The sequence below is a fragment of the Pristiophorus japonicus genome, unplaced genomic scaffold (genome assembly GCF_044704955.1).
Source record: "Pristiophorus japonicus isolate sPriJap1 unplaced genomic scaffold, sPriJap1.hap1 HAP1_SCAFFOLD_409, whole genome shotgun sequence".
Taxonomy (NCBI): Eukaryota; Metazoa; Chordata; class Chondrichthyes; family Pristiophoridae; genus Pristiophorus; species Pristiophorus japonicus.
Window position 1 is genome coordinate 457,086 of NW_027253970.1, and position 25,532 is coordinate 482,617.

General features: G+C 41.7%; 1 protein-coding gene across 2 annotated transcripts in view; it reads right to left on the bottom strand.

Annotated features, from left to right (window-relative positions):
- rev1 (REV1 DNA directed polymerase) overlaps positions 1-25,532 on the bottom strand; it is a 141,337-nt gene that overhangs the window by 75,204 nt on the left and 40,601 nt on the right. For both annotated transcript variants that reach the window (XR_011591337.1, XM_070873050.1), the window contains exons 6-10: positions 23,441-24,144; positions 21,538-21,645; positions 18,248-18,364; positions 16,427-16,559; positions 15,782-15,910 (exon numbers count right to left, since the gene is read on the bottom strand). Coding sequence is in view for 1 of the 2 variants with exons in the window: in XM_070873050.1 (XP_070729151.1) it covers positions 15,782-15,910; positions 16,427-16,559; positions 18,248-18,364; positions 21,538-21,645; positions 23,441-24,144 (1,191 nt within the window). In the remaining variant the exon portion in view is untranslated. The remainder of the gene's footprint in view (positions 1-15,781; positions 15,911-16,426; positions 16,560-18,247; positions 18,365-21,537; positions 21,646-23,440; positions 24,145-25,532) is intronic.

The window sequence follows — 25,532 nt, forward strand, 5'->3', positions numbered from 1 at the left end:
TAACACCCTTTGTCCTTTTAGAATTATGATGTAGTGTGGCCCTTTTTGTTTCTTGCCTTTGGTTACTTGGCCTTCCACTATTGCTTTTTACCTTTCTACCATCTGTTTCTGACTCCATATTACTTCGCCCTATCTCGCTGCATAGGTTCCTATCCCCCTGCCATATTAGTCTAAACACTCCCAAACTGCATTAGCAAATGTTACCCCTAGGACATCAGTTCCAGTCCTGCCCAAGTGCAGACCGTCCCTTTTGTACAGGTCCCACTTCCCCCAGAACTGGTTTCAATGTATTGCCTTGTGAATCTTTTTTGCACCCTCTCCAGTGCCTCTATTCTTTTTATAATATGGCGACCAGACTGCACACAGTATTCAAAGTGTGGTCTAACCAAAGTTCGATAAAAGTTTAACATAAATCCTCAACTTATCAATTCTATACCTCTAGAAATAAACCCCATATTGGGCCCAGAAATTGCGGTCGGAGGCTTCCTGCGGGCGGATGCCTCTGACCTGAAAAATAGCTACCAACTTACCTGGTGAACTGAGAGGTTTGGAGACTTGTGGTTCTGGGTCTCTACGCGAAGGCCTGCGTAGAAGCCCATGTATCCCAGGGACATAAGCATTTTGCATGCGTCCCTAGGATCATGTCGGCTGGCCCAACCAAGCAAAGGAGGGGTATTCCCATTCATACTTGTGGTGAGTTGCGTATATACAGAATCACCATAAGTATGAATGTAGGTGCCCCCAAAAATACACAAACACTTAAAATCAATTTTAAAAAACCATCACATATTTAAAATTAATCAAAATGGAAATTAATTATTTAAAACAAAAATGTAATTTTTGCAAAATAAATTTACATATTTTAAAGAATCTCAAAAAAACCTTACATTATTTCACAGGTTTTTAAATGCTCCAGTTATTGGAAAAAAATATTTATTTATTTAAAAGTCTTACGCTGATAAAAGCAGGGCCTACACCTGCTTTTATCAGCCGAAAAAATTTCACAGGCATTTGCTGGGCAGAAGTTGGGCAAATAGCCCAACTTTCCGCCCACAAAGGTCCTTTCCTTTCGGATTCGTGCGATCTGTCAAAAGGATTCTTGACAGATCGCAAGTTCCGGGTTTAGGCGCATGCGCTTTGCATGCCTAAACCCGGAACCTGCGGGCACGTGCACACCTCATACACACCCGTAGGAGCCGCGAATTCAGAGCCATTATATTATATAAATATTGTTCCGTAGATCTCGTAGCAGTTTAACACTGTTGAATTCCAAAGTAAATGAAGACTTAAAAAAAAAATCAATATTCAGATACTATATTAGTTTATACTAGAAAAAAAATCCATTACTAAGAACTCCATCAGACTGATGAGACACTAAATTCTTAGCATACACAAGACACCAATGCCTGACTTCCTCCATGCTTTTTTGCTGCAATCTTTTCAAATTTATTTGCTTCTGGATTTTCTACGTTGTTATTTAAGTTTCTTTGAGTTTTAAAATTTATTTTTCTAGTTAAGTCTTTTGCAAAAAAGTAAATAACGAACATCTATTTGTGCTGTGATCATCTATATGCATTGTAATTTATGATTTTGAATTTTAAAACTATAATATGCAAGGCAGTTGACTCTCAGTTGTAATTTATTCCAAAAGACAGAAATAGCCAGAAACTTAAAAGTAAATGCATTAGAGTAGTACACTGGGACAAATTTGGATGATTATCGAGAATGCACAAACAAATACAGGTGGATTGGCCGACAGTGGAATGGTTCAATAAGAATGGGGAGCACAATCAACTATGAATAAGGAAGAGCCAAGCCAGGCACACATGGAGTTTATAGACAAGAGATATATAAAGTCAACCTTCACCATAGTACAAGGAATAGGAATTTGGCAACTCCACAGGTTAAAGCTTCAATGTGGGGAAATTTCCTTAACACTGTTTTTGTCAGGATTGACGTCTCTCCATTATCCAACTTTAAATACAATTAAAGCTACAATTTATAAATATGAGTACTTCTGTCAATTTTCCCCCTCACATGTGATGGTCTTTGAGTAACTATTCACCCAAGAGGGAAGAACATCTTATAAATTTTAATGAGCGATCAACTGGCAGGATGATTCAAATTGTGCCAATTGGATTCTGCACTTTTTCCCTTCCTCAGGTTGGAATACAGGTACCTGACTTAGAAGGCAGTAAATGACTCACCTTTCAGCAAGGCAAAAATCATTCAATCAAGGTAGACCTGTGATTTGAACGTTCAATCTTCCCATTGGGAGTAAAGTTTCCAGTCATTCTCATTCTTTAAAAGAGAACTCAAACCTGCTAGTAGCTATTGAAGAACTACAATAGTTAATTGGCTGTGAGGCACTTTGGGATGCCCTGAAAGGTGCTATTTAAATGCACAGAAAAGGCTTAAAATGAGTCTTAGAAGTTTTTCAAAATTATCAAAGGCTTTGATAGAGTAAATAGGAAGAGCCTATTTCCTCTAGTTGGGAAATTGGTGACAAGCGATCATCAATTTAAAATAGCGATTGAGCAGAGAAGTTAGGCAACTTTCTTTATACATAAGGTTTTTGGCATGGATGCTTTGCAAGAGAGTGGTTGAGGAAGGCTCGGACTGTGGACTAAATCTGGACTTTTTGGCTCAGTCTTACACTGAGTGCTGAGTTCACCAACTGTGCCATCAAGTGAAACAAGGCATTTATCAAGAAGAATGCACCAGGTGAAAATTTAAAATTTGAGGCAAAAACGTTGCGTACCATTTAACGTAACAGGGAACCCCAGAGTTATATTAATATTCATGGACCAGTGCAGAATTCTTAGTGCACTCATTAGTAATACAGCTGTACATTTTAAATTTTTGTTTTGGATTTGGACCATAATCTCTAAATATTATATATAGTTGTCCATTTATTGGTGCCTTCTGGGCTGCAGTTATATTGATGTTTTCACATTGATACAAAGCAGTTTTGAGCACGCACCAAAAAAGTGGCAATATCGCTCAAAAGACTACGGAATGCACAAAAACATTTGGAGCCATAGATGTTTACAGCATAAGAGGACATCATTCAGCCCATCGTGTCTGTCGGTTCTTTGCTAGAGCAATCCAAAACTAATCCCACTGTCCTACTCTTGCTCCATAGCCCTGTATTATTTTTTGTTTCAAATATTTATCAAATTTTTCCTTAAAAGGTGCAACGGAGCCTGCCTCAACCACTCTCTGTGGCAAAGCATCCATGACAAAAACCTTTTGTGTAAAGACATTTGCCTAACTTCTCTGCTCATTCGCAGTGACTATTTTAAATTGATGATCGCTTGTCACCAATTCCCCAACTAGAGGAAATAGGCACTTCCTTTGATAATTTCAAAAACTTCTAAGTCTCATTTTACTCTTTTCTGTGCATTTATATAGCACCTTTCAGAACATTCCAAAATGCCTCACAGCCAATGAAGTACTTTTGATGTGTAGTCACTATTGTAATGTAGGGAAACGTGACAGCCAATTTGCAGATAACAAGATCGCACGAACAGTAATGAGATAAATGACCATTAAAGATTTTTTTTAGTGATGTTAAACCAAAGAGCATAAGAACATAAGAATTAGGAGCAGGAGCAGGCCATCCAGCCCTTCAAGCCTGCTCTGCCATTCAATAAGATCATGGCTGATCTTCGACCTCAACTCCATTTTCCCGCCGGATCCCCATATCCCTTGATTCTCCAAGAGTCCAGAAATCTATCCATCTCTCAGCCTTGAATTATACTCAACGACTCAGCGTCCACAGCTCTTTGGGGCAGAGAATTCCAAAGATTCACAACCCTCTGTGAAAAAAATTCCTCCTCAAATCAGTCTTAAATGGCCGACCCCTTATCCTGAGACTATGCCCCCTAGTTCGAGACTCTCCAGCCAGGGGAAACAACCTCTCAGCATCTACCCAGATTAAGAGAGAACACAGAATGGTCTAAGATAGGTTTGCAGTGTATGTATGTGAACACACGAAGCATAGTAAGCAAGGTTGGTGAGCTGCAGGCACCAATAGCCATATGGGTATATGATGTCATGGCAATAACGGAGACCTTGCTCAAAAAGGGCAGGATTGGGTATTAAATATTCCTGGATATAGAGTGTTCAGGAAAGATAGGGAAGGAAGGATAGTACGTGGTGTGGCAGTATTAGTTAAGGAGAATGTTACAGTGCTGGAGAGAGGATGTCCTGGAGGGGGTCAAACGGAATCTATTTGGTTGGAGTTAAGAAATAATAGAGGTGCCATTACACTACTAGGTGTATTCTATTGGCTACCAACTAATGGAAAAAATATGGAGGAGCAAATTTGCGGAGAAATTACAGAGAGATGCAAGAATTATATAGTAATAATGGGGGACTTCAACTAGCCTAATATAGACTGGGATAGTAATAGTGTAAAGGACAGAGAGGGGGAAGAATTTCTGAAGTGTGTTCAGGAGAACTTTCTTGATCAGTACGTTACCGTCCCAACGAGGAAGGAGGCGTTGCTGGATCTGGTTCTGGGGAATGAGGTAGGTCAAGTGGAGCAAGTGTCAGTCGGTGAACATTTGGGGAACAGTGATCATAGTATTATAAGATTTAGATTAGCAATGGAAAAGGACAGGGAGCAATCTAGAGTAAAAATACTAAATTGGAGGAAAACAAATTTCAGTGGGTGAGAACGGATTTGGCCCGGGTAAATTGGAATCAAAGATTTGCAAAACTGTAGTGGAACAATGGGCTGCCTTTAAAGAGGAAATAGTTTGGGTACAGTCGAGGTACATTCCCACTAGGGGGAAAGGTAGGGCAACTAAAAAGTCAGAGCTCCCTGGATGACGAAAGAGATAGACAGCAAGATGAAGCAGAAAAAGAGTGCTTATGACAGATATCAGGTCGAGAATACATCCAAGAATCAGGCTAAATATAGAAAGTTCAGAGGAGAAGTGAAAAAGAAAATGAGAGGGGAAAAGAAAAGGTAAACATAGAAACATAGAAAATAGGTGCAGGAGTAGGCCATTCGAGCCTGCACCACCATTCGATAAGATCATGGCTGATCATTTCCTCAGTACCCCTTTCCTGCTTTCTCTCCATATCCCTCGATCCTCTTAGACATAAAGGCCATATCTAACTCCCTCTTGAATATATCCAATGAACTGGCATCAACAACTCTCTGCAGTAGGGAATTCCACAGGTTAACAACTCAGTGAAGAAGTTTCTCCTCATCTCAGTCCTAAATGGCCTACCCATTATCCTAAGACTGTGTCCTCTGGTTCTGGACTTCCCCAACTTCGGGAACATCCTTCCTGCATCTAACCTGTCCAGTCCCATCCCGTCAGAATCTTGTATGTTTCTATGAGATCCCCTCTCATCCTTCTAAACTCCAATGTATAAAGGCCCAGTCGATCCAGTCTCTCCTCATATGTCAGTCCAGCCATCCCAGGAATCAGTCTGGTGAACCTTCGCTGCACTCCCTCAATAGCAAGAACATCCTTCCTCAGATTAGGAGACCAAAACTGAACACGTTTATACCGACTCTTTGCTTCCTGTCTGCCAACGAGTTCTCTATCCACGTCAGTATATTACCCCCAATACCATGTGCTTTGATTTTGCACACCAATCTCTTGTGTGGGACCTTGTCAAAAGCCTTTTGAAAGTCCAAATATACCACATTCACTGGTTCTCCCTTGTCCACTCTACTAGTTACATCCTCAAAAAATTCCAGAAGATTTGTCAAGCATGATTTTCCCCATCATAAATCCATGCTGACTTGGACCGATCCTGTCACTGCTTTCCAAATGCGCTGCTATTTCATCCTTAATAATTGATTCCAACAATTTCCCCACCACTGATGTCAGGCTAACCGGTCTATAATTACCCGCTTTCTCTCTCCCTCCCTTTTTAAAAAGTGGTGTTACATTAGCTACCCTCCGGTCCACAGGAACTGATCCCGAGTCGATAGACTATTGGAAAATGATCACTAATGCATCCACTATTTCTAGGGCCACATCCTTAAGTACTCTGGGATGCAGACTATCAGGCCCCGGGGATTTATCGGCCTTCAATCCCATCAATTTCCCGCCTAATAAGGATATCCTTCAGTTCCTCCTTCTCACTAGGCCCTTGGTCCCCTAGTACTTCCGGAAGGTTATTTGTGTCTTCCTTCACGAAGACAGAACCAACGTATTTGTTCAATTGGTCTGCCATTTCTTTGTTCCCCATTATAAATTCACCTGAATCCGACTGCAAAGGACCTACATTTGTCTTCACTAATCTTTTTCTCTTCACATAGCTATAGGAGCTTTAGCAGTCAGTTTTTATGTTCCCGGCAAGCTTCTTCTCGTACTCTATTTTCCCCCTCTTAATTAAACCCTTTGTCCTCCTCTGCTGAATTCTAAATTTCTCCCAGTCCTCAGGTTTGCTGCTTTTTCTGGCCAATTTATATGCCTAGGTACGAAACTAGAATGGCAGCTAATTTAAAAGGTAATCCCAAAATCTTTTATAGGAATATAAATAGTAAACGGGTGGTAAGAGATGGAGTGGGCCAATAAGGAACAAAAAAGGAGACCTACGCATAGAAGCAGAGGATATGGCTGAGGTATGAAATGAGTACTTTGCATCGGTCTTTACCAAGAAAGAAGATACTGCCATAGACATAGTAAATGAGGAGGTAGAGAGAGGAGATACTGGTTGGGATAAAAATTGATAGAGGATTACAAGAACCGCTGGCTGTATTTAAAGTAGATAAGTCACCAGGACCAGATGGGATTCATCCTAGGACACTGAGGGAAGTGAAGGAAGAAATCGCGGAGGTACTGACCATAATCTTCTAATCCTCCTTAGAAATGGGGGTGGCGCCAGAGGACTGGAGAATTGCAAATGTTACACCCTTGTTTAAAAAAGGATGTAAAGATAAACCCATCAACTAAAGGCCAGTCAGTTTAACCTCGGTAGTAGGGAAGTTCTTAGAAACAATAATCAGGAACAAAATTAACAGTCACTTGGACAAGTGTGGATTAATTAAGGAAAGCCAACACGGATTTGTTAAAGGCATATCATGTTTAACCAACTTGATCGAGTTTTTTGATGAGGTAAGAGAGAGGGTTGATGACGGCAATGCGGTTGATGTGCTGTACATGGATTTCCAAAAGACGTTTGACAAAGTGCCACATAATAGGTTTGCCAGCAAAGTTGAAGCCCATGGAATAAAAAGGACAGCAGGATACAAAATTGGCTAAGTGACAGGAAACAGAGTAGTGAACGGTTGTTTTTCAGACTGGAGGAAGGTATACAGTGGTGTTCCCAAAGGGTTGGTTTCTAGGACCACTGCTTTTCTTGATATCTATTAATGATTTGAATGTGGGTGTACAGGACACAATTTCAAAATTTTCAGATGACACAAAACTTGAAAGTATTGTGAACAGTGAAGAGGTTAGTGATAGACTTTAAGAGGACATAGACAGGCTGGTGGAATGGGCAGATGAAATTTAATGCAGAAAAGTGTGAAGAGATACATTTTGGTATGAGGAGAGGAAATATAAACCAAAGGGTACAATTCTAAAGGGGGTGCATGAGCAGAGAGACCTAGGGGTATATGTGCATACATTGTTGAAGCTGGTAGGGCAAGTTGAGAAAGCAGCTAAAAATGCACACAGGATCCTGGACATTAAGAATAGAGGTACAGAGTACAAAAGTGTGGAAATTACGATGAACCTGTATAAAACACTGGTTTGGCTTCAACTGGAGTAGTGTGTCCAATTCTGGGCACCACACTTTAGGAAGGATGTGAAGGCCTTAGAGAGGGTGCAGAAAAGATTTACGAGAATGATTCCAGGGATGAGGGACTTCAGTTACATGGATAAACTCGAGAAGCTGGGGTTATTCTCCTTAGAGTAGAGAAGATTGAGAGATTTGATAGAGGTATTCAAAATTATGAGGGGTCTGGGACATTGTGGATAGAGAAAAACTGTTCCCATTGGCAGAAGGGTCGAGAACCAGAGGACACAGATTTAAGATGATTGGCAAAAGAACCAAAGGCGACTTATGAAAAAACTTATTTGCACAGCGAGTGGTTAGGATCTGGAATGCACTGCCTGAAAGGGTGGTGGAGGCAGACTCAATCATGGCTTTCAAGAGGGAGTTGGATAAGTACCTGAAAGAAAAAAATTGCAGGGCTATGGGGAAAGGGTGAGGGAGTGGGACTAGCTGAGGTGTTCTTGCAAAGAGCCAGCATGGGCTCGACGGGCCGAATGTCCTCTTTCCATGCTGTAACTATTCTGTTTCTATGATTCTACCCAGTCAAACCTGCTCAGATTATTATATGTTTCAACGAGATCACCTCTCATTCTTCTAAACTCGAGATTGTAGGCCCAATCTACTCAATCTCTGCTCATACATCTACCCTCCCATCCCAGGGATCAATCTAGTGAACCTTCGTTGCACCGCCTCGAAGGCAAGTATACCCTCTCAGATAAGGAGACCAAAACTGTGCACAGTAACCCAGGTATGGTCTCACCAAAGCCCTAGACAATTGTCGTAAGACTTCCTTACTCTTGTACTCCAACCCCCTTTCAATAAAGGCCAACATGCAATTTGCCTTCCTAATTGCTTGCTATACCTGCATATTAACTTTGTGTTTCTTGCATGAGGACACCTAAATCTCTTTGAACACCAACATTTAATAGTTTCTCATAATTTAAAAAATATTCTGTTTTTCTATTCTTCCTACTAAAGTGCATAACTTCACATTTCCCCACATTTTACTCCATCCGCCACTTTATTGCCTGTCTATATCCCTTTGCGGGCTCTTTGTGTCCTCCTCACAGCTTACTTTTCCACCTAGCTTTGTATCGTCAATAAAATTGAATACATTACACTCGGTTCCTTCATCGAAGACATTAATATAGATTGTAAATAGCTGAGGCCCAAGCACTGATCCTTGCGGCAACCCACTATTTACAGGCCGCCAACTGGAAAATGACCCGTTTATCCCTACTCTCTGTCCATTAACCAATTCTCTATTCATGCTAATATATTACCCATAAATCTATGAGCCCTTACCTTGTGTAGCAACCTTTCATGTGCACCGAATCAAATGCGTTTTGAAAATCCAAATATACTACAGCCCCTGGTTCCCCTTTATCTACCCTACGAGTAATCTATCCTCAAAAAAACTCTAATAAATGCTAATTTGCTGGAATGCTTTGAGGATGTAATGAACAGGGTAGATAAAAGGGAACCAGCGGATGTGGTGTATTTGGACTTCCAGGAGGCATTTGACAAGGTGCCACATAAAAGGTTACTGCACAAGATAAAAGTTCACGGGGTTGGGGGTAATGTATTAACATGGATAGAGGACTGGCTAACTAACAGAAAACAGAGAGTCGGGATAAATGGTTCATTCTCTGGTTGGCAACCAGTAACTAGTGGGGTGCCGCAGGCATCAATGCTGGGACCCCAACTATTTACAATCTATATTAACGATTTGGATGAAGGGATCGAGTGTAAAGTAGCCAAGTTTGATGACGATACAAAGATGGGAGGAAAATCAATGTGTGAGGACACAAAAAACCTGCAAACAGACATAGACAGGCTAAGTGAATGGGCAAAAATTTGGCAGATGGAGTATAATGTTGGAAAATGTGAGGTTATGCACTTTGGCAGAAAAAAAAAAATCAAAGAGTAAGTTATTATTTAAATGGAGAAAAATGTCAAAAGTGCTGCAGTACAGCAGGACCTGGGGGTCCTGGTGCATGAAACACAAAAGGTTAGTATGCAGATACACCAAATGATCAGGAAGGCCAATAGAATCTTGGCCTTTATTGCAAAGGGGATGGAGTATAAAAGCAGGGAAGTCTTGCTACAGTTATACAGGTATTGGTGAGGCCACACCTAGAATACTGCGTACAGTTTAGTTTCCATATTTAAGAAAGGATATACTTGCTTTGGAGGCAGTTTAGAGAAGGTTCACTAGGTTGATTCCAGAGATAAGATGGTTGACATATAAGGAAAGGTTGAGTAGGTTGGGCCTCTACCCATTGGAATTCAGAAAAATGAGAGGTGATCTTATCGAAACGTACAAGATTATGAGGGGGCTTGACAAGGTGGATGTTTCCACTTGATAGGGGAGACTAGAACTAGGGGGCATAATCTTAGATAGAGGGCCGCCCATTTAAAACTGAGATGAGGAGGAATTTCTCTCAGAGGGTTGTAAATCTGTGGAATTCGCTACCTCAGAGAGCTGTGGAAGCTGGGACATTGAATAAATTTAAGACAGAGATAGACAGTTTCTTAACCGATAAGGGAATAAGGGGTTATGGGGAGCGGGCAGGGAAGTGGACCCAAGTCCATGATCGGATCAGCCATGATCATATTAAATGGCGGAGCAGACTCGAGGAGCTGTATGGCCTATTCCTGCTCCTATTTCTTATGTTCTTATGTAAATTTGTTAAACACGATTTCCTTTTCATAAAACCATGCTGACTCTGTCTAACCATATTATGATTTTCTAAATGCCCTGTTGCTACTTCCTTAATAATGGAATAATGGTTGAGGAATAAATGTTGATTGGGACACTGGGAGAACTCCAATGCTCTTCTTCGAATAGTGCAATGGGATCTTATACGTCCACCTGAGAGGGCAGACATATAAACTCGGTTTAACTTCTTATCTGAAAGACGGCACCTCCATCAGTGTCGCACTCCCTTCAGTACTGCACTGGAGTGTCAGTATTGATTAGGTGCTCAAGGCCTGGAATGAGACTGGAACCCACAGCCTTCTGACTTAAATGCAAGTGTACTACCACTGAGCCAAGGCTGACACCTATAGTCCGAGTACCTCAAGACTCTCCCAATTAACTATAGTTTTGCACCCCTGGCATCATCCTGGTTAATTTACTCTGCATGTTCCCTTTGCCTTTAATGTTCCTTTTATAATATGGCACCCAAAACTGTGGCCTAACCAATGTTTTCTCCAAATTTTTGATTACTTCATTGATCCTCTACTCTGTGCCCATTTATAAACCTGCAAATTTCTATCAGGCTCTTTTATGGCTTCACCTACCTGCATTTGCACCTTCAGGGAATTATGTAAATAAACCTGTAGGTATCTCTGTTTATTCACACCCTTCATTCAGCATCTTTCCATCAAGTGTATACTCTCATTTCTTGCTTTTTCTCCAAAAATGCATTACCTCACATTTACGCATATGAAATTGCATCGGTCACTTCCCCGCTCATTCGATTGACTACATTTTTCTTAAGCCTTTTAACGTTTTGCCAATTGTCAAACCCCTACTTTTGTGCTGTCATATTATTTTCTATCTATGTCTATCCATACAAGGACAAAAGTGGGCCCAACACTGACCCCTAGGATAAACAATTTCAAACCATTCTCTAATAGAAGTTTAAGGGGTGATTTAATTGAGGTATTTAATATGATTAAAGGATTTCATAGGGTAGATAGAAAGAAATAATTTCCTCGAGTGGGGGAGTCCAGAACAAGGGGACATAACCTTACAATTAGAGTTAGGCTGCTCAGAGTTGATACCTGGAAGCACTTCTTCACACAAATGGTAGTGGAAATCTGGAACAATCGCTCCCAAAAAGCTGTTGAGACTAGGTCAACTGAAAGCTTCAAAACAGTCAGCATATTAAGGGATATCAAATTAAAGGATGGAGGGATTCAAATTCCTGGGACATTGGAACCGGTTCTGGGGGAGGTGGGACCAGTATAAACCAGACAGTCTGCACCTGGGCAGGACCGGAACCAATGTCCTAGGGGGGAGTGTTTGCTACTGTTATTGGGGAGGGGTTAAACTAATATGGCAGGGGGATGGGAACCTTTGCAGGGAGACAGAGGGAAATAAAATGGGGGCAGAAGCGAAAGATAGAAAGAAAAGTAAAAAGCAGAGAAACCCAAGGCAAAAATCAAAAAGGGCCACATTACAGCAAAAGTCTAAAGGGACAAAGTGTGCTAAAAAGACAAGCCTGAAGGCTCTGTGCCTCAATGCGAGGAGTATTCGTAATAAGGTGGACGAATTAACTGCGCAGGCAGCTATTAACGAATATGATATAATTTGGATTACGGAGACATGGCTCCAAGGTGACCAAGGCTGGGAATTCAACATCCAGGGGTATTCAACATTCAGAAAGGATGGACAGAAAGGAAAAAGTGGTGGGATAGATTTGCTGGTTAAAGAGGAAATTAACGTAATGGTAAGGAAGGACATTAGCTTGGATGATGTGGAATCTGTATGGGTAGAGTTGCGGAATACCAAAGGGCAGAAAACGCTTGTGGGAGTTGTGTACAGACCACCAAACTGTAGTAGTGAGGTTGGGGACAGCATCAAACAAGAAATTAGGAATGCGTGCAATAAAGATACAGGAGTTATCATGGGTGACTTTAATCCACATATAGATTGGACTAACCAAACTGGTAGCACTACATTGGAGGAGGATTTCCTGGAGAGTATTAGGGATGGTTTTCTAGACCAATATGTCGAGGAACCAACTAGAGGATTGGCCATCCTAGACTGGGTGATGTGTAATGAGAAAGGACTAATTAGCAATCTTGTTGTGCGAGGCCCCTTGGGGAAGAGTGACCATAATATGGTAGAATTCTTTATTAAGGTGGAGAGTGACACAGTTAATTCAGAGACTAGGGTCCTGAACTTAAGGAAAGGTTACTTCGATGGTATGAGACATGAATTGGCTAGAATAGACTGGCGAATGATACTTAAAGGCTTGACGGTGGATAGGCAATGGCAAACATTTAAAGATCACATGGATGAACTTCAACAATTGTACATCCCTGTCTGGAGTAAAAATAAAACGGGGAAGGTGGCTCAACCATGGCTAACAAGGGAAATTAGGGATAGTGTTAAATCCAAGGAAGAGGCATATAAATTGGCCAGAAAAAGCAGCAAACCTGAGGACTGGGAGAAATTTAGAATTCAACAGAGGAGGACAAAGGGTTAAATTAGGAGGGGGAAAATAGAGTATGAGAGGAAGCTTGCAGGGAACATAAAAACTGACTGCAAAAGCTTCTATAGATATGGGAAGAGAAAAAGATTAGTGAAGACAAACATAGGCCTCTTGCAGTCAGAATCAGGTAAATTTATAATGGAGAACAAAGAAATGGCAGACCAATTGAACAAATACTTTGGTTCTGTCTTCACGAAGGAAGACACAAATAACCTTCCGGAAATACTAGGGGACTGAGGGTCTAGCGAGAAGGAGGAACTGAAGGAAATCTTATTAGTCAGCAAATTGTGTTAGGGAAATTGATGGGATTGAAGGCCGATAATTCCCCAGGGCCTGATAGTCAGCCTCCCAGAGTACTTAAGGAAGTGGCCCTAGAAATAGTGGATACATTGGTGATCATTTTCCAACAGTCTATCGACTCTGGATCAGTTCCTATGGACTGGAAGGTAGCTAATGTAACACCACTTTTTAAAAAAGGAGGGAGAGAGAAAACGGGGAATTATAGACCGGTTAGCCTGACATCAGTAATAGGGAAAATGTTGGAATCAATTATTAAAGATGAAATAGCAGTGCATTTGGAAAGCAGTGACAAGATCGGTCATGGATTTATAAAAGGGAAATCATGCTTGACAAATCTTCTAGAATTTTTTGAGGATGTAACTAGTAGAGTGGACAAGGGAGAACCAGTGGATGTGGTGTATTTGGACTTTCAAAAGGCTTTTGACAAGGTCCCATGCAAGAGATTGATGTGCAAAATCAAAGCACATGGTATTGGGGGTAATGTACTGACGTGAATAGAGAATTGGTTGGCAGACAGGAAGCAGAGAGTCGGGATAAACGGGTCCTTTTCAGAATGGCAGGCAGTGACTAGTGGGGTGCCGCAGGTCTCAGTGCTGGGACCCCAGCTCTTTACAATGTACATCAATGATTTGGATGAAGGAATTAAGTGTAATATCTCCAAGTTTGCAGATGACACTAAACTGGGTGGCGGTGAGGAGGGTGCTAAGAGGCTGCAGGGTGACTTGGACTAGTTGGGCCAATTCACTAAATATATTCAAACAGGAGTTAGATGTAGTCCTTACTACTAGGGGGATCAAGGGGTATGGCGAGAAAGCAGGAATGGGGTACTGAAGTTGCGTGTTCAGCCATGAACTCATTGAATGGCGGTGCAGGCTCGAAGGGCCGAATGGCCTACTCCTGCACCTACTTTCTATGTTTCTATGTTAGGTGAGTGGGCAAATGCATGGCAGATGCAGTATAATGTGGATAAATGTGAGGTTATCCACTTTGGTGGCAAAAACACGAAGGCAGAATATTATCTGAATGGCGGCAGATTAGGAAAAGGGGAGGTGCAACGAGACCTGGGTGTCATGGTTGATCAGTCATTGAAAGTTGGCATGCAGGTGCAGCAGGCGGTGAAGAAGGCAAATGGTATGTTGGCCTTCATAGCTAGGGTATTTGAGTATTAGAGCAGGGAGGTCTTACTGCAGTTGTACAGGGCCTTGGTAAGGCCTCACCTGGAATATTGTGTTCAGTTTTGGTCTCCTGAGGAAGGACGTTCTTGCTAGTGAGGGAGTGCAGCGAAGGTTCACCAGACTAATTCCCGGGATGGCAGGACTGACATATGAGGAGAGACTGGATTGACTGGGCCTGTATTCACTGGAGTTTAGGAGAATGAGAGGGGATCTCATAGAAACACATAACATTCTGACGGGATTGGACAGGTTAGATGCAGGAAGCATGTTCCCGATGTTGGGGAAGTCCAGAACCAGGGGTCACAGTCTAAGGATAAGGGGTAAGCCATTTAGGACTGAGATGGGGAGAAACTTCTTCACTCAGAGTTGCTAACCTGTGGAATTCTCTACCACAGAGAGTTGTTGATGCCAGTTCGTTAGAAATATTCAAGAGGGAGTTAGATATGGCCCTTACGGCTAAAGGGATCAAGGGGTATGGAGAGAAAGCAGGAAAGGGGTACTGAGGTGAATGATCAGCCATGATCTTATTGAATGGTGGTGCAGGCTCGAAGGGCCGAATGGCCTACTCCTGCACCTACTTTCTATGTTTCTAAAGGAGTTAAATGGCGTTGAGACACAGATCAGCCACGATCTAATTGAATGACTGAGCAGGCTTGCAGGGTTGAATGGGCTACGCTTGTTGCTATGTTCCAATCCATTTACTCTTTGTTTCGTGTTCATCAAACAAACTTTCTATCTATTCTGTTAATTCCTCATACCAGACACCTGAATTTTTCTAACCCTCTTGTGAACCACCTTATTGAACAGCTTCTGAAATTCTATACCCACTACATCTACTGCATTCACTTTATCTATTCTATTGGTCACGTGTTCAAAAACTACATTTGTCAAACATGACCTGACTTAACAAATCCATGTGTGATACCCGCTACAGATTAGTCTCACAATGGTTTGAGTTTTCACGGAGCACAGTACAAGTCCAGATTTAGTTGTCCTTTGTTATTGCGCTTTATGCTTTAGAAATTCTGATTGGAGGCAGCTAGGAAACTGCAATTTTATGTACAACTAAAATAAATGACCAATTATCCACATTAGCCATGTTGGCAAGCATGCGTGCAAGACTGTAAAATGAGCTATCTGGGTCAGAAATAACTACTTTTATAGAAATGTAGCTGAATATAATTTACTCACAGGGAAGTAGCAAATGAGCACATTTATTATTTCTTGCTTTAACTGTACATTTAGATTATTTTCTATCAAATGTAATGTTTAATTTACTGTTTGAAGGGATATTTTGTATTCATTTCAAATGCAAGAACAAACCTTGCCAGTGTTTCATACATAATCGCTGCTACTTCTTTGTAGGCTTTGAAGTTATAGCTGACAGCCTGAAGTTCAGGGCACAGCTGTTTCGCTTGTCCAAAAAACATGCCATTCTTAATACCAGTCTGTCTGCCGAGGAATGACAATAAAACCAATTACATGCATATTTTACAATAAACAAAAATATCATTGGTAAAATTATATGCAAGATTCTGTCAAGGAGAAGTATATTCAGACTCTCATATCCAATTTTCCAAGTCCAATAGATTCCAATTCAAAGAATCAAAGTGGAGGTTAAGTTAGTACAAACATACATAAATGACAAACTGGAAAAGACCAGCTGGTCCATTGAGCCTGACGCAGACCAGCCATTTCCCCCCTGAATTGAGTCTATCTAACTGGATGTTTTTGATCCTTCTTATGATATCCCATTGGAACATCAAGGTACCACTGCCACAGGTCCAGATTTAACATTACCAGAGGACATTTCTATCAATAGTTATTGAAGTAACTTTTATAAAGTAGTTTATTCCAATAATAAACAGCTTAAATAAATCAGGTGCAACAATCAGTATATGAAATGCACAAACCTTTTAGTATATATCTTTTTTAGAATTATTCTCAAATCACACAGCTTTTATTTACCTAGCTTCATAACTACAGGATGCAATTTCTGCCATTGACAAGGCCGTCACATCCATGTTAATACCGTTTACACAGGCAGGATTTGAATTCTCCCAGGTGTTTCCATCTAATTTATCAGGCACTTTTTTCTCTTCTATGAAAGCAATGAAATGCAAAATTAGCACTGTGCATTTGATGTTAGTTTTATCCATTTCTTTCTTCCACAGTAAAATTAAAATCCCATAAAATGTAATCGGATCGAAAGAAGTTATACAAATAAATAAGCATATCCACTGGCATTAATCGTCTTCCCCACCCCCCCTCCCCCATTAATATCAAAAACTCATTTTAGGCACCTTTCCGACTGATAGTCATTTATTTGTTCTGTTCAAAATCAATTAAAAACCCGTGTGACAATGTATATTTAGCCTGTGCTATATTATAAGGGGGTATAAGAGGAGTGGCGGCCCTGGAACTAGCATGGTGCCCCGACCTGCGAGGAAACACCAGCCGCAGGTTGGGGGTATAAGAGGAGGAGCCACTTCAAGATCGCCGATTGGAGCATGGGCAGGAACTTTGGCGGGACCCAGGTACAGCAGAGGTGTGGCGAATGATCGAGGTGGAGGTACGGCGAATGACCGGGGCAGAGGAGCAGAGAGAGATCGGGGCCCAGTAAAGGCGGGAGTTCGGGCCCCAGAAGAGACGAGGGCCCAGGGGCAGCACAGGCCTGCCCACACAGCGATGTGTGCATGCACTAGGTCCGTGCAGCAGAGCTGGTCGCCAGTCGTCTTGGTTAATCCTTGCCAGTGGACCAAGACCTAGCTCTGTTAAGCCCGTGTGGTGGTTGGTGTGCAATGGCTACCACACGTTAAAAAAATCCATGCACAGGCATCTTCTGCCCTTCAATATGTAGTTCGCGACCTGGAATATCAGGTCCTTTATCGAAACACCTGTGAACTCATCCCTTTTTGGTGTGGTAGCAAGTCATCCTCGATACGAGGGACCGCCTGAGAGAGCCTGGGCTACCCGAGTTGAATTTTGTAACTTATATTTCTGCACTTTTAGATTAAACTTATAAGGCGCAAACTCCCAAGGCTCCATGCAGCAGTTTTTCTCTACAATTAGCCAGCAGCTTAAAATCAGTCTGAATAGCAACAAAGTGTTAATTAGCTATTCAGTGGGAGATCATGATGTACACTTTCAAAACTTAACATTTCCGTTTAAAAAATTGTCAGTGTGTACTTCTATCTCTATTTCTATCTCTGATTTCACAGCTGGAGAAGAGTGCAAATGCAAGACAGCCCCCTGTTGAACACCTGGCCCCCAGGCTGTTCCCAGCACATGGGAGTGGTATTTTAACTTTTATTGGCAGCTTAAAAAAATTGGTGATTCTTCCACCCATTATACACCCTGTCTGATTTTCATTTACTTCAATGGAAACAAAGAACGGGTGTGTTGCAAAACAGGCTGCAGAGCCCTGGTGGTAAAACTTGAACATTTCTCCAAATGGGCGAGACCTGTTTATCGACTAAAGAGATGGACTAATGAATTGCTTCTTGTCTTTGAGGAAACAACTTTAATGCCTTAAATCATTAGCACTTTTGTCTCTGTGCTGAACAAAAAAACTTGTGAATACACTTTGCTTTAGAAATTAACCCTTAAATATAACTCAATCTTAAAATTATTTCCATTAAGAACAAAAATCCCAAAATATTACATGTACACAAAATGAAAGCTATGTACTTTCGCAAAGTGAAAGCTGTGTACTTTCACAAACCGAGAACTGTGTACTTTTGCATTAACTAAAGATGAATATACATCACGACAATGGTAAATCCTTACCTGTCTTGCCTTTTATTAGCTTCTTCTGGTAATACTGCATTTCAAACTGTGGGTTAGCACTTGGTCGGACAGACACACGACCTTGACCTCTGTTGTGGGTAACAGCTACCGGCTTTCCTAGAAGGCAAAAAAGTAACATTTCTGATCTCACTTTTTTTCCTGTACTTCATATAATAAAGCTAAGCTCAGTTTTTTCCCTTTGGGTGTGGATGAGAGATAAAGGGAAAGAACAGGAGGGTTAATTACAGGAATTTCTAATATAAAAAGGGTCTCCTTGTAACAGCCAGTCCCAAATAGGTCTGTTTGAAGAGAATATTGCCACATTTGAAGAGAATACATTTTGCCAATCTGCATCTGTAGTAAACGATGAACATTATCACCTGCAACTTTACTTCCATTCAAACAAAAAGTTCTAAATAGTTCAAGAGTCAATTACTTTTTTTCTCCTCCAGTCACCGTTACTCCTCCACAAAAAGGGTTCGCATTCTACGGGGGAGTAATTGGCCAGCTTTGCGCACGTTTTTTCGACGATATTTTGCTTTTTTGCCGGTAAAAGGTATTCACCTAAATTGGCCAAAGTTAATGAAAGGCAGTTTTGAAATATCGCCGAAAAGCAGATCGACAGGGTCGAAAACAGCCAAAAAAAAACACTGCTTAAAATTGGCCGTTTGGTGAACCTGTACTTGGGGTGAAAAAAAAAACGCCTGAGAAAAGCTTGCTTTGAAGCCCAGAAACAGCGGTAGGTATGAAGACCTGCAAAAAGGTAAGTTGAAGTTTTTATTTTTTAATTCTTTTTCAGTGAATATTTTGTTTTTTTATTTTTGCAATTTTTTTGTGTGTTTTCTCCCCTTCCAGGGCTTGTATTTTTGACGGTGATAGACCTCAAGCTACAGTTGGCGAGGACCGTATTTTCCAGCGTGAATCCTCGTGCAACGCCGATTTTTACCGGCGGGCTCATTTTTTCGGCAATTTTACCCCCTTAAAAAATGGCAACGTTTTTAGTGGGGTTTTTTCTGTAAAATAGCGGGGATAAAACGGTATCGCCAAAAACTGAATTTCTAGCCCTACATATTCTGTGTCTCCCTTTGCTCCTGACCCAATATTTGATCCAGCATCTTCGGGTATGAAATGAAGAAGTTGCCCAGTCAATTAGACCATGATAATACTATACCATGTGCCTTGTATAAAAACCTGACCTGTCAACCCCTGTGCAAAGTCTGCAGGCTGAATCCGCGCAACTTGACCCAGCAACCCTCCTCCCAGCACACCTGCAATCCATCATTGTTAAAGCTCCAAGGCAGCTAAGCAGGTTATTTCTGCTGCCTACATTTTCTCCACCTCTGTTGTGCAGCTCTAAATTGGTTATTGTCCCACGGATGTTTCAATCTTCACTCAGCAGCTTTTTGTTCACGTTCTATTGTAGATGTCACATTCAGTTGCACAACTTTCTGCAGTTTCTCCAACTTTTTTTCTACATTACAACAGTGACAACATTTCAAAAGCACTTCATTGGCTGTGTGGCATTATGGGACATCCTGTGTTTTGAGAGGTGCGATATAAATGCAAGTCTTTCTTTTCCCTCCTCATAGTCCTCTCTAACCTCTTTGTTGCTGACCTTCCTCATAGACTCAGGACTTCTGCAACCATCTACGCAAACATTAGATTTCTCAGATCTCAAACTATCTCAACTTCTCCACCTTTTCGCTAACTCTGATCTCTTCTGACTTCCCTCTACTTCTTTGACATTTGTCACTGATTCTGTACTGACCACTTGGGTTGGTTACCTGTGCTCATCGAACCCTTACTGCAAAACCTTCTGTCCTCAATTTTATATTTTTCTTGTCCATTTATTGGCTACTACTTTCTGGCTCTTTTTCAGTCATGTCCCGCTCCACCCTCTCTTTCTCCATCTCATCTCTCCCTTTTACTACCCAGGTTTGTTTTTTCCTTTCAGGAAATGCCCTTCCCTGTCTGCCAATCCACCCAATTTGATTCTCCAGGCATCCTCCTCTCTCAACCATCCCAGGCTTGACTCTCTTCTGGATGAGTCACGACTTCCCTTTGAGAATGATCTTCAAAACCCATAGCCTATCCATCACCAAGGCTGCTTAACTTTCATCTTCACAACAGTTCCCACCTCCCACCGCTGCAAAAATACCATTGCCATCTCGAGACTCTATTTCTCAAATGTGCTCCTTGCTGTCCTCCGGTTTCTATTAACTGTAAACCATTGAAAACTTTGCCATCATATCCTGTCCCATATTATCCCCCACTGAGCTCTGCTCACCCATCACTCATTCCTCACCCATCTATACTTACTACCTGACCTTCAGTACATTAGATTTAAAGTTCACCTCCTTATCTACAAATCCCTCCATGGTCCCAACTCACCCAACCTCTACTTTCTCCAGCCTTCCTGCTCTCTTTTGCCCTCCACTCCTCTGACTAGCTACCAGTGTGTCATTCTCCTCCCTCTACTCGATATCAGAGCCTTCAATTATCTCAGGCCTACACTTTGGAACTCAATCCCCAAACTCCTCTGCCCATCTCCCTGCCTTCCTTTAAAAGCACTCTCAAAACCCCAAACTGCATCTTTTTTATATGATCTGATTAATCTCTACTCGCAACTTAAAAAACACCAGGCTGGCATTGATCCAGGGTCCAGTCTCAACTAAGTCTCCACCTTATCCTGAACCCTCCCTAACAGAACTGCCGCACCTACTGCAGCCTGGAACATAACCTCTGCTTGAGCCTCCAATACAAACTGCACCCTCCTTTCTGGAACCAGCCACATTCACTTCTGACCAAAGCACTCTGTACAAACACCTCATCCCAACTCTATTCTTGTACTATGGTTGGGGTATTAACTACTGTAGTACATTTTAAAACCTTCAAATCTAGTGCTCTCTATTGTCATGAAAGTGTCAGTGCAGATGCAGCCCAGCTTGTTGGGCTGCAAGGGGAAAGGTTGAAAGATGGTGTGGATTTTTTTTTTTTTATAACTTTAGATGGACTTGCCACAAACAGAAATGTTTCAACCAAGACTGAGCTAGTTATTAAGGTGTTACAGCTAGAAGCCAATGGATACCACTGGTCAAGAACAGTGGATGGAACAATAAGTCTACGTGGTATTATGCAAAGTTTATTTTCCCTAGCCCTACAGTGTAGCAAATTAGTATGATCTTGAAACTCCAATGAGATTATGCCCTGATGCTCAGTTTAAATTCACAACACAATATACATTGTATCTCGCCAGTTGAACCACTGATAATAGTTTGACATTTACAAACCCTTCAGTTCTGGACGATCACGAATGCCCACTGATACAAAGAAGCAGTCCATATCGATGTGCATTATACAGTTCTGTTGTCTGGGTGGATCCACAGCATTCGCAGGGCCTGCAAGAGAAAACACTGAACATGGAGCAAGCATTCAGACACTAAACAGCTAAACATTCAGACACTAAACATGGTCAATATGAGCAGGACATGCGCTGCCTGCCATATTGGTGAAGGCCAAAAATTGGCGTGCAGTGCCCGTGCCGGAAACAGGCGTTAAGTCACCAGCTGTGGCTCCGTCGGTAGCACCTTTGCCTCTGAGTCAGAAGGTTGAGTTCAAGTCTCACTCCAGACACTTGAGCACAAAAAACTAGGCTGACACTCCAATGCAATACTGAGGGTGTGCTGCACTGTCAGAGGTGCCGTCTTTCAGATGAGATGTTAAACTGAGGCCCTGTCTGCTCTTTCAGGTGGATGTAAAAGACCCTATGGCACTATTTTGATGAGCAGGGGAGTTATCCCCAGTGTCCTGGCCAATATTATCCTTCAATCAACATTTCTAGAACAGATCACTATGGTCATCGTCACATTGCTGTTTTGGGAGCTTGCTGTGCGCAATTTGGCTGCCTTGTTTTCCACATTACAAGTGACTACACTTCAAAAAGTACTTCAATGGCTGTAAAGCACTTTGGGACATCCGGTGGTTGTGAAAGGCGCTATATAAATGCAAGTCTTTCTTTCTTATAGGCAAATAAGGGCGTACCATCTGTTTGAGGCCCCCATTGCAAGATTGGTTTGCCCCAAGGTAGCCGGCAAAAACGTCAGCCGCACTCACGAAAATCAGACCTACATGTGGCCTAATAGGCAGCCCTTAAAGGGACTGGCCGTTAGGCTGTAACCAACAAGGCTAGATTAAAAACTAAACTTACCTGAATGTGGAGACACGAGGAGTGCTCCTCCTAACACCACATTAAACGAACGTAGGCCACTGCCGCTCCGGCCCTCCCCCCAACCGCAACCCTACCTGGCTACTGTTTCTCTTACCCACCCACTCCAACCCCCTCCCCAACCAATAGCCTCGACCTAGCTACTGATCTCTTTACTCGCAACCCAGTCGCCCCCCCATCCGCCCCTCACTTACCTGAGAATCATTGCTAGCGTCGCATCGGCCCAATCTTCAGCAATGCTTCATAGGGCAAGCTGCCTCTTACTCCTTGCAGCTCGCTTGCTTCATGGAAACGAGGCCCAGTGTCAGGAGCGTCTTGAGCCTCACCATTCTGGGGTGCGGGGATTGTACACTGCACCCTCTGTGAGCCCAAAAATGAGCACGCCCTAATTTCTAAGCCTAAGACTTTAAGTGGGACTTTCCAGCAATGGAGGAAGGATACATCCTAAGCTTTGATGAATTAGTGCATTATTAAAAGCTCATTCCTTTAAATTGGTGAAATGGATGAAGAACTTGTAATTCTTCCATTGAAATAATGAGCACATTCCTTAAAGTGAAATTTACGAATATGAGGAACAATATCTATGGCACAAAACAGTAAATTCAGTGGCCCGATGCTCCAATGAGGAGCCTTCCATGAAGATACTGCGAGTTAAGGATATGGACGATTCTCTAGCCTATTCTGCCTTTGAGCATAAGATCATTGAATTTACCCTATTAACTGCTGAATATTGTTTATATAAAATGTATGTATGTCAAAAGGGAATTGGATAAGTACCTGAAGGAAAAAAATGCGCAAGGCTACGGGGAAAGGGCGGGGTAGAGGGTCTAGGTGGAGTTTCTTACAGAGAGTCGGCACGGGCTCGACGGGCCGAATGGCCTTTTTGTTCTGTAACCATTCTGATTCCATTCTATGATTTTCTAAGATGGCGGTGTTTCTGCTTTTGAAACAAGCAAGTAGAATCTTACCCAAACTGTTGGTATCAATAGGATTTCTTTGAAACTTTCCCATATTAATCCTTTTCAGTTTTTCTCTGCCTGGATAAACACCATTACTTTGTCTTTGAAGTCTGTTCACATATTCTGTAAACTCACACTTCCACGTTGCTATGTGATGCAGTCTCGAATGGGCATAAAACTCAGATATAAAACTTGGGTCTGCAGGTTTTGAAGACCAGTGGGAAGATGCCTTATTAGGTAAAGACTCTGAAGTGCTTTTCATTCTTGGAATCCCTTGACCTGCAGCATGGTTAGTCCCATTTATTTTAAAGCATTGATTTAATGAAGATGTTGTAGCAGTCCTAGTGCGGTCAGGCAGCAAAGCATTGCCTTCTGCCAACTGCTTCTCACAGTTTTTGAAATCTGTTTCACAGTCATCATTTTCATCTTCCCGCATTTCAGGAGTTCCAAGTTCCTTTTCCCACAAAGTTTCACTGCAATGTTTTAAATAATCCTGTGTTTTTAAGGCACTATAAGAATTGGGCTCATTTCTGTTATAAAGAGAAAAGTCTCTACAACTATGAACTCCATTGTGATTTAGATTAGGAAAAGCATGCCCCAATTCCATTAGCTCAGAATCTTCATTGTTTTTGTCCCATCCATTCATTCCATTGTTAGTCTGGTTTCCTTTCTCCTTGTATTTGATATTGTCTTGGTTGTTGGCGATACTCTTTCTAGAAGAAAGCACCAGAAATCATAATTTCTACCCTTCATTAAACAATGCAATTTCTCTGCAAAATGAGTGTCACATATTTGGGACCATTGGATAGAACAAGGCTACATAAAGAGCAATAAAAACAGAAACTACTGGAAATGAACAACAGGTCTTTCTTAGATTAAAAAAACAAGATAAGCTTAGAGAGAGGGACTTGAACTATAAATTTACAGTACCGAGAACAGCATAGCAGGAGCAGGAGTAGACACTGGGAATAATGTTGGAAACCGCCTTTTCAGGCCATCTCTGGTTACCTTAATAATGAGGTTTGAGTGCAAACCAATATGGTGGATATAGTGTGTTTATTCAGAGTTTAGGACGGAATATAACACACGAGTTATACAGCAAAAGCATACGACCATGACTAGCATTTCTCCAGTTTATATCATCTCTTCCTTTCGTCGAGAACCCCAAGAGTGGTTAACTTCAATGAGCAGGGTCCACTCTCGAAAGAGCATTCAACCAGCTCACCCTTGTGTGGTTCTCCCTTCCCGATCTGTCTGAATGAGCCCTAATGGTGTTCCTTTTATCCTCTTTTTAGGGATGGGGCTGGGATTGAATTATTGGCAGGACTATTCGACCTATGGAGGCTCACGTAAAAACTTATTACCCAATAGTATTTTTAGTTCTTTGTCTCCACCCGTTGTTGAAGAACCACCCCGAGGGAGAAATGTTACAACCATTACGCATCTTTCTTGTTTATGATTTTGAAGGCCAATCCATCCATCTGGATCCCTTTTGTTTGTCAAGCCTGGTTCCCTCATAGCTATTGTCTCATTGCATCCTGCCTTATCTTCCCTGCTTCAACCGGTGCAAATTAATGTTTCTTCCATTATTACGAATAACCAATTCGAATGCTACGGTAGAATTTGGAGTTTGTTTAACAGATATTGAAAGTTAATTGATCATCAAATCAGGGGCTCCAGGCTAGAACTGTCTTATTTCAGCCAGTCGTCATGGATACCCTAACTCCCATTCCTTCTATTCCAATGTCTTTTATACCAATTAACTTTTAATATCTGTTAAACAAACTCCAAATTCTACCGTAGCATTCGAATTGGTTATTAGTAATAATGGAAGAAACACTAATTTGGCCAATGAAGACCCAACCTAAAGACTCTAATCTAACTCATTAAAAACACTGTCTCGGGAAAGCGAAACTTAAGCATTCTCGGGTAAAACATAACTTATACATTAACCCTTGACTTGTCTTGAGCAGAAACATACAATCAATAAATACAGTATCATTTTCAGGTAACCTTAATTTCTAATAGTGAGTAGCAGAGAAGGGGGCTCAGGTTCCCCAAGTTACAGGAGCAGCAACCGCAATGGGACCAGGAGTGGAGA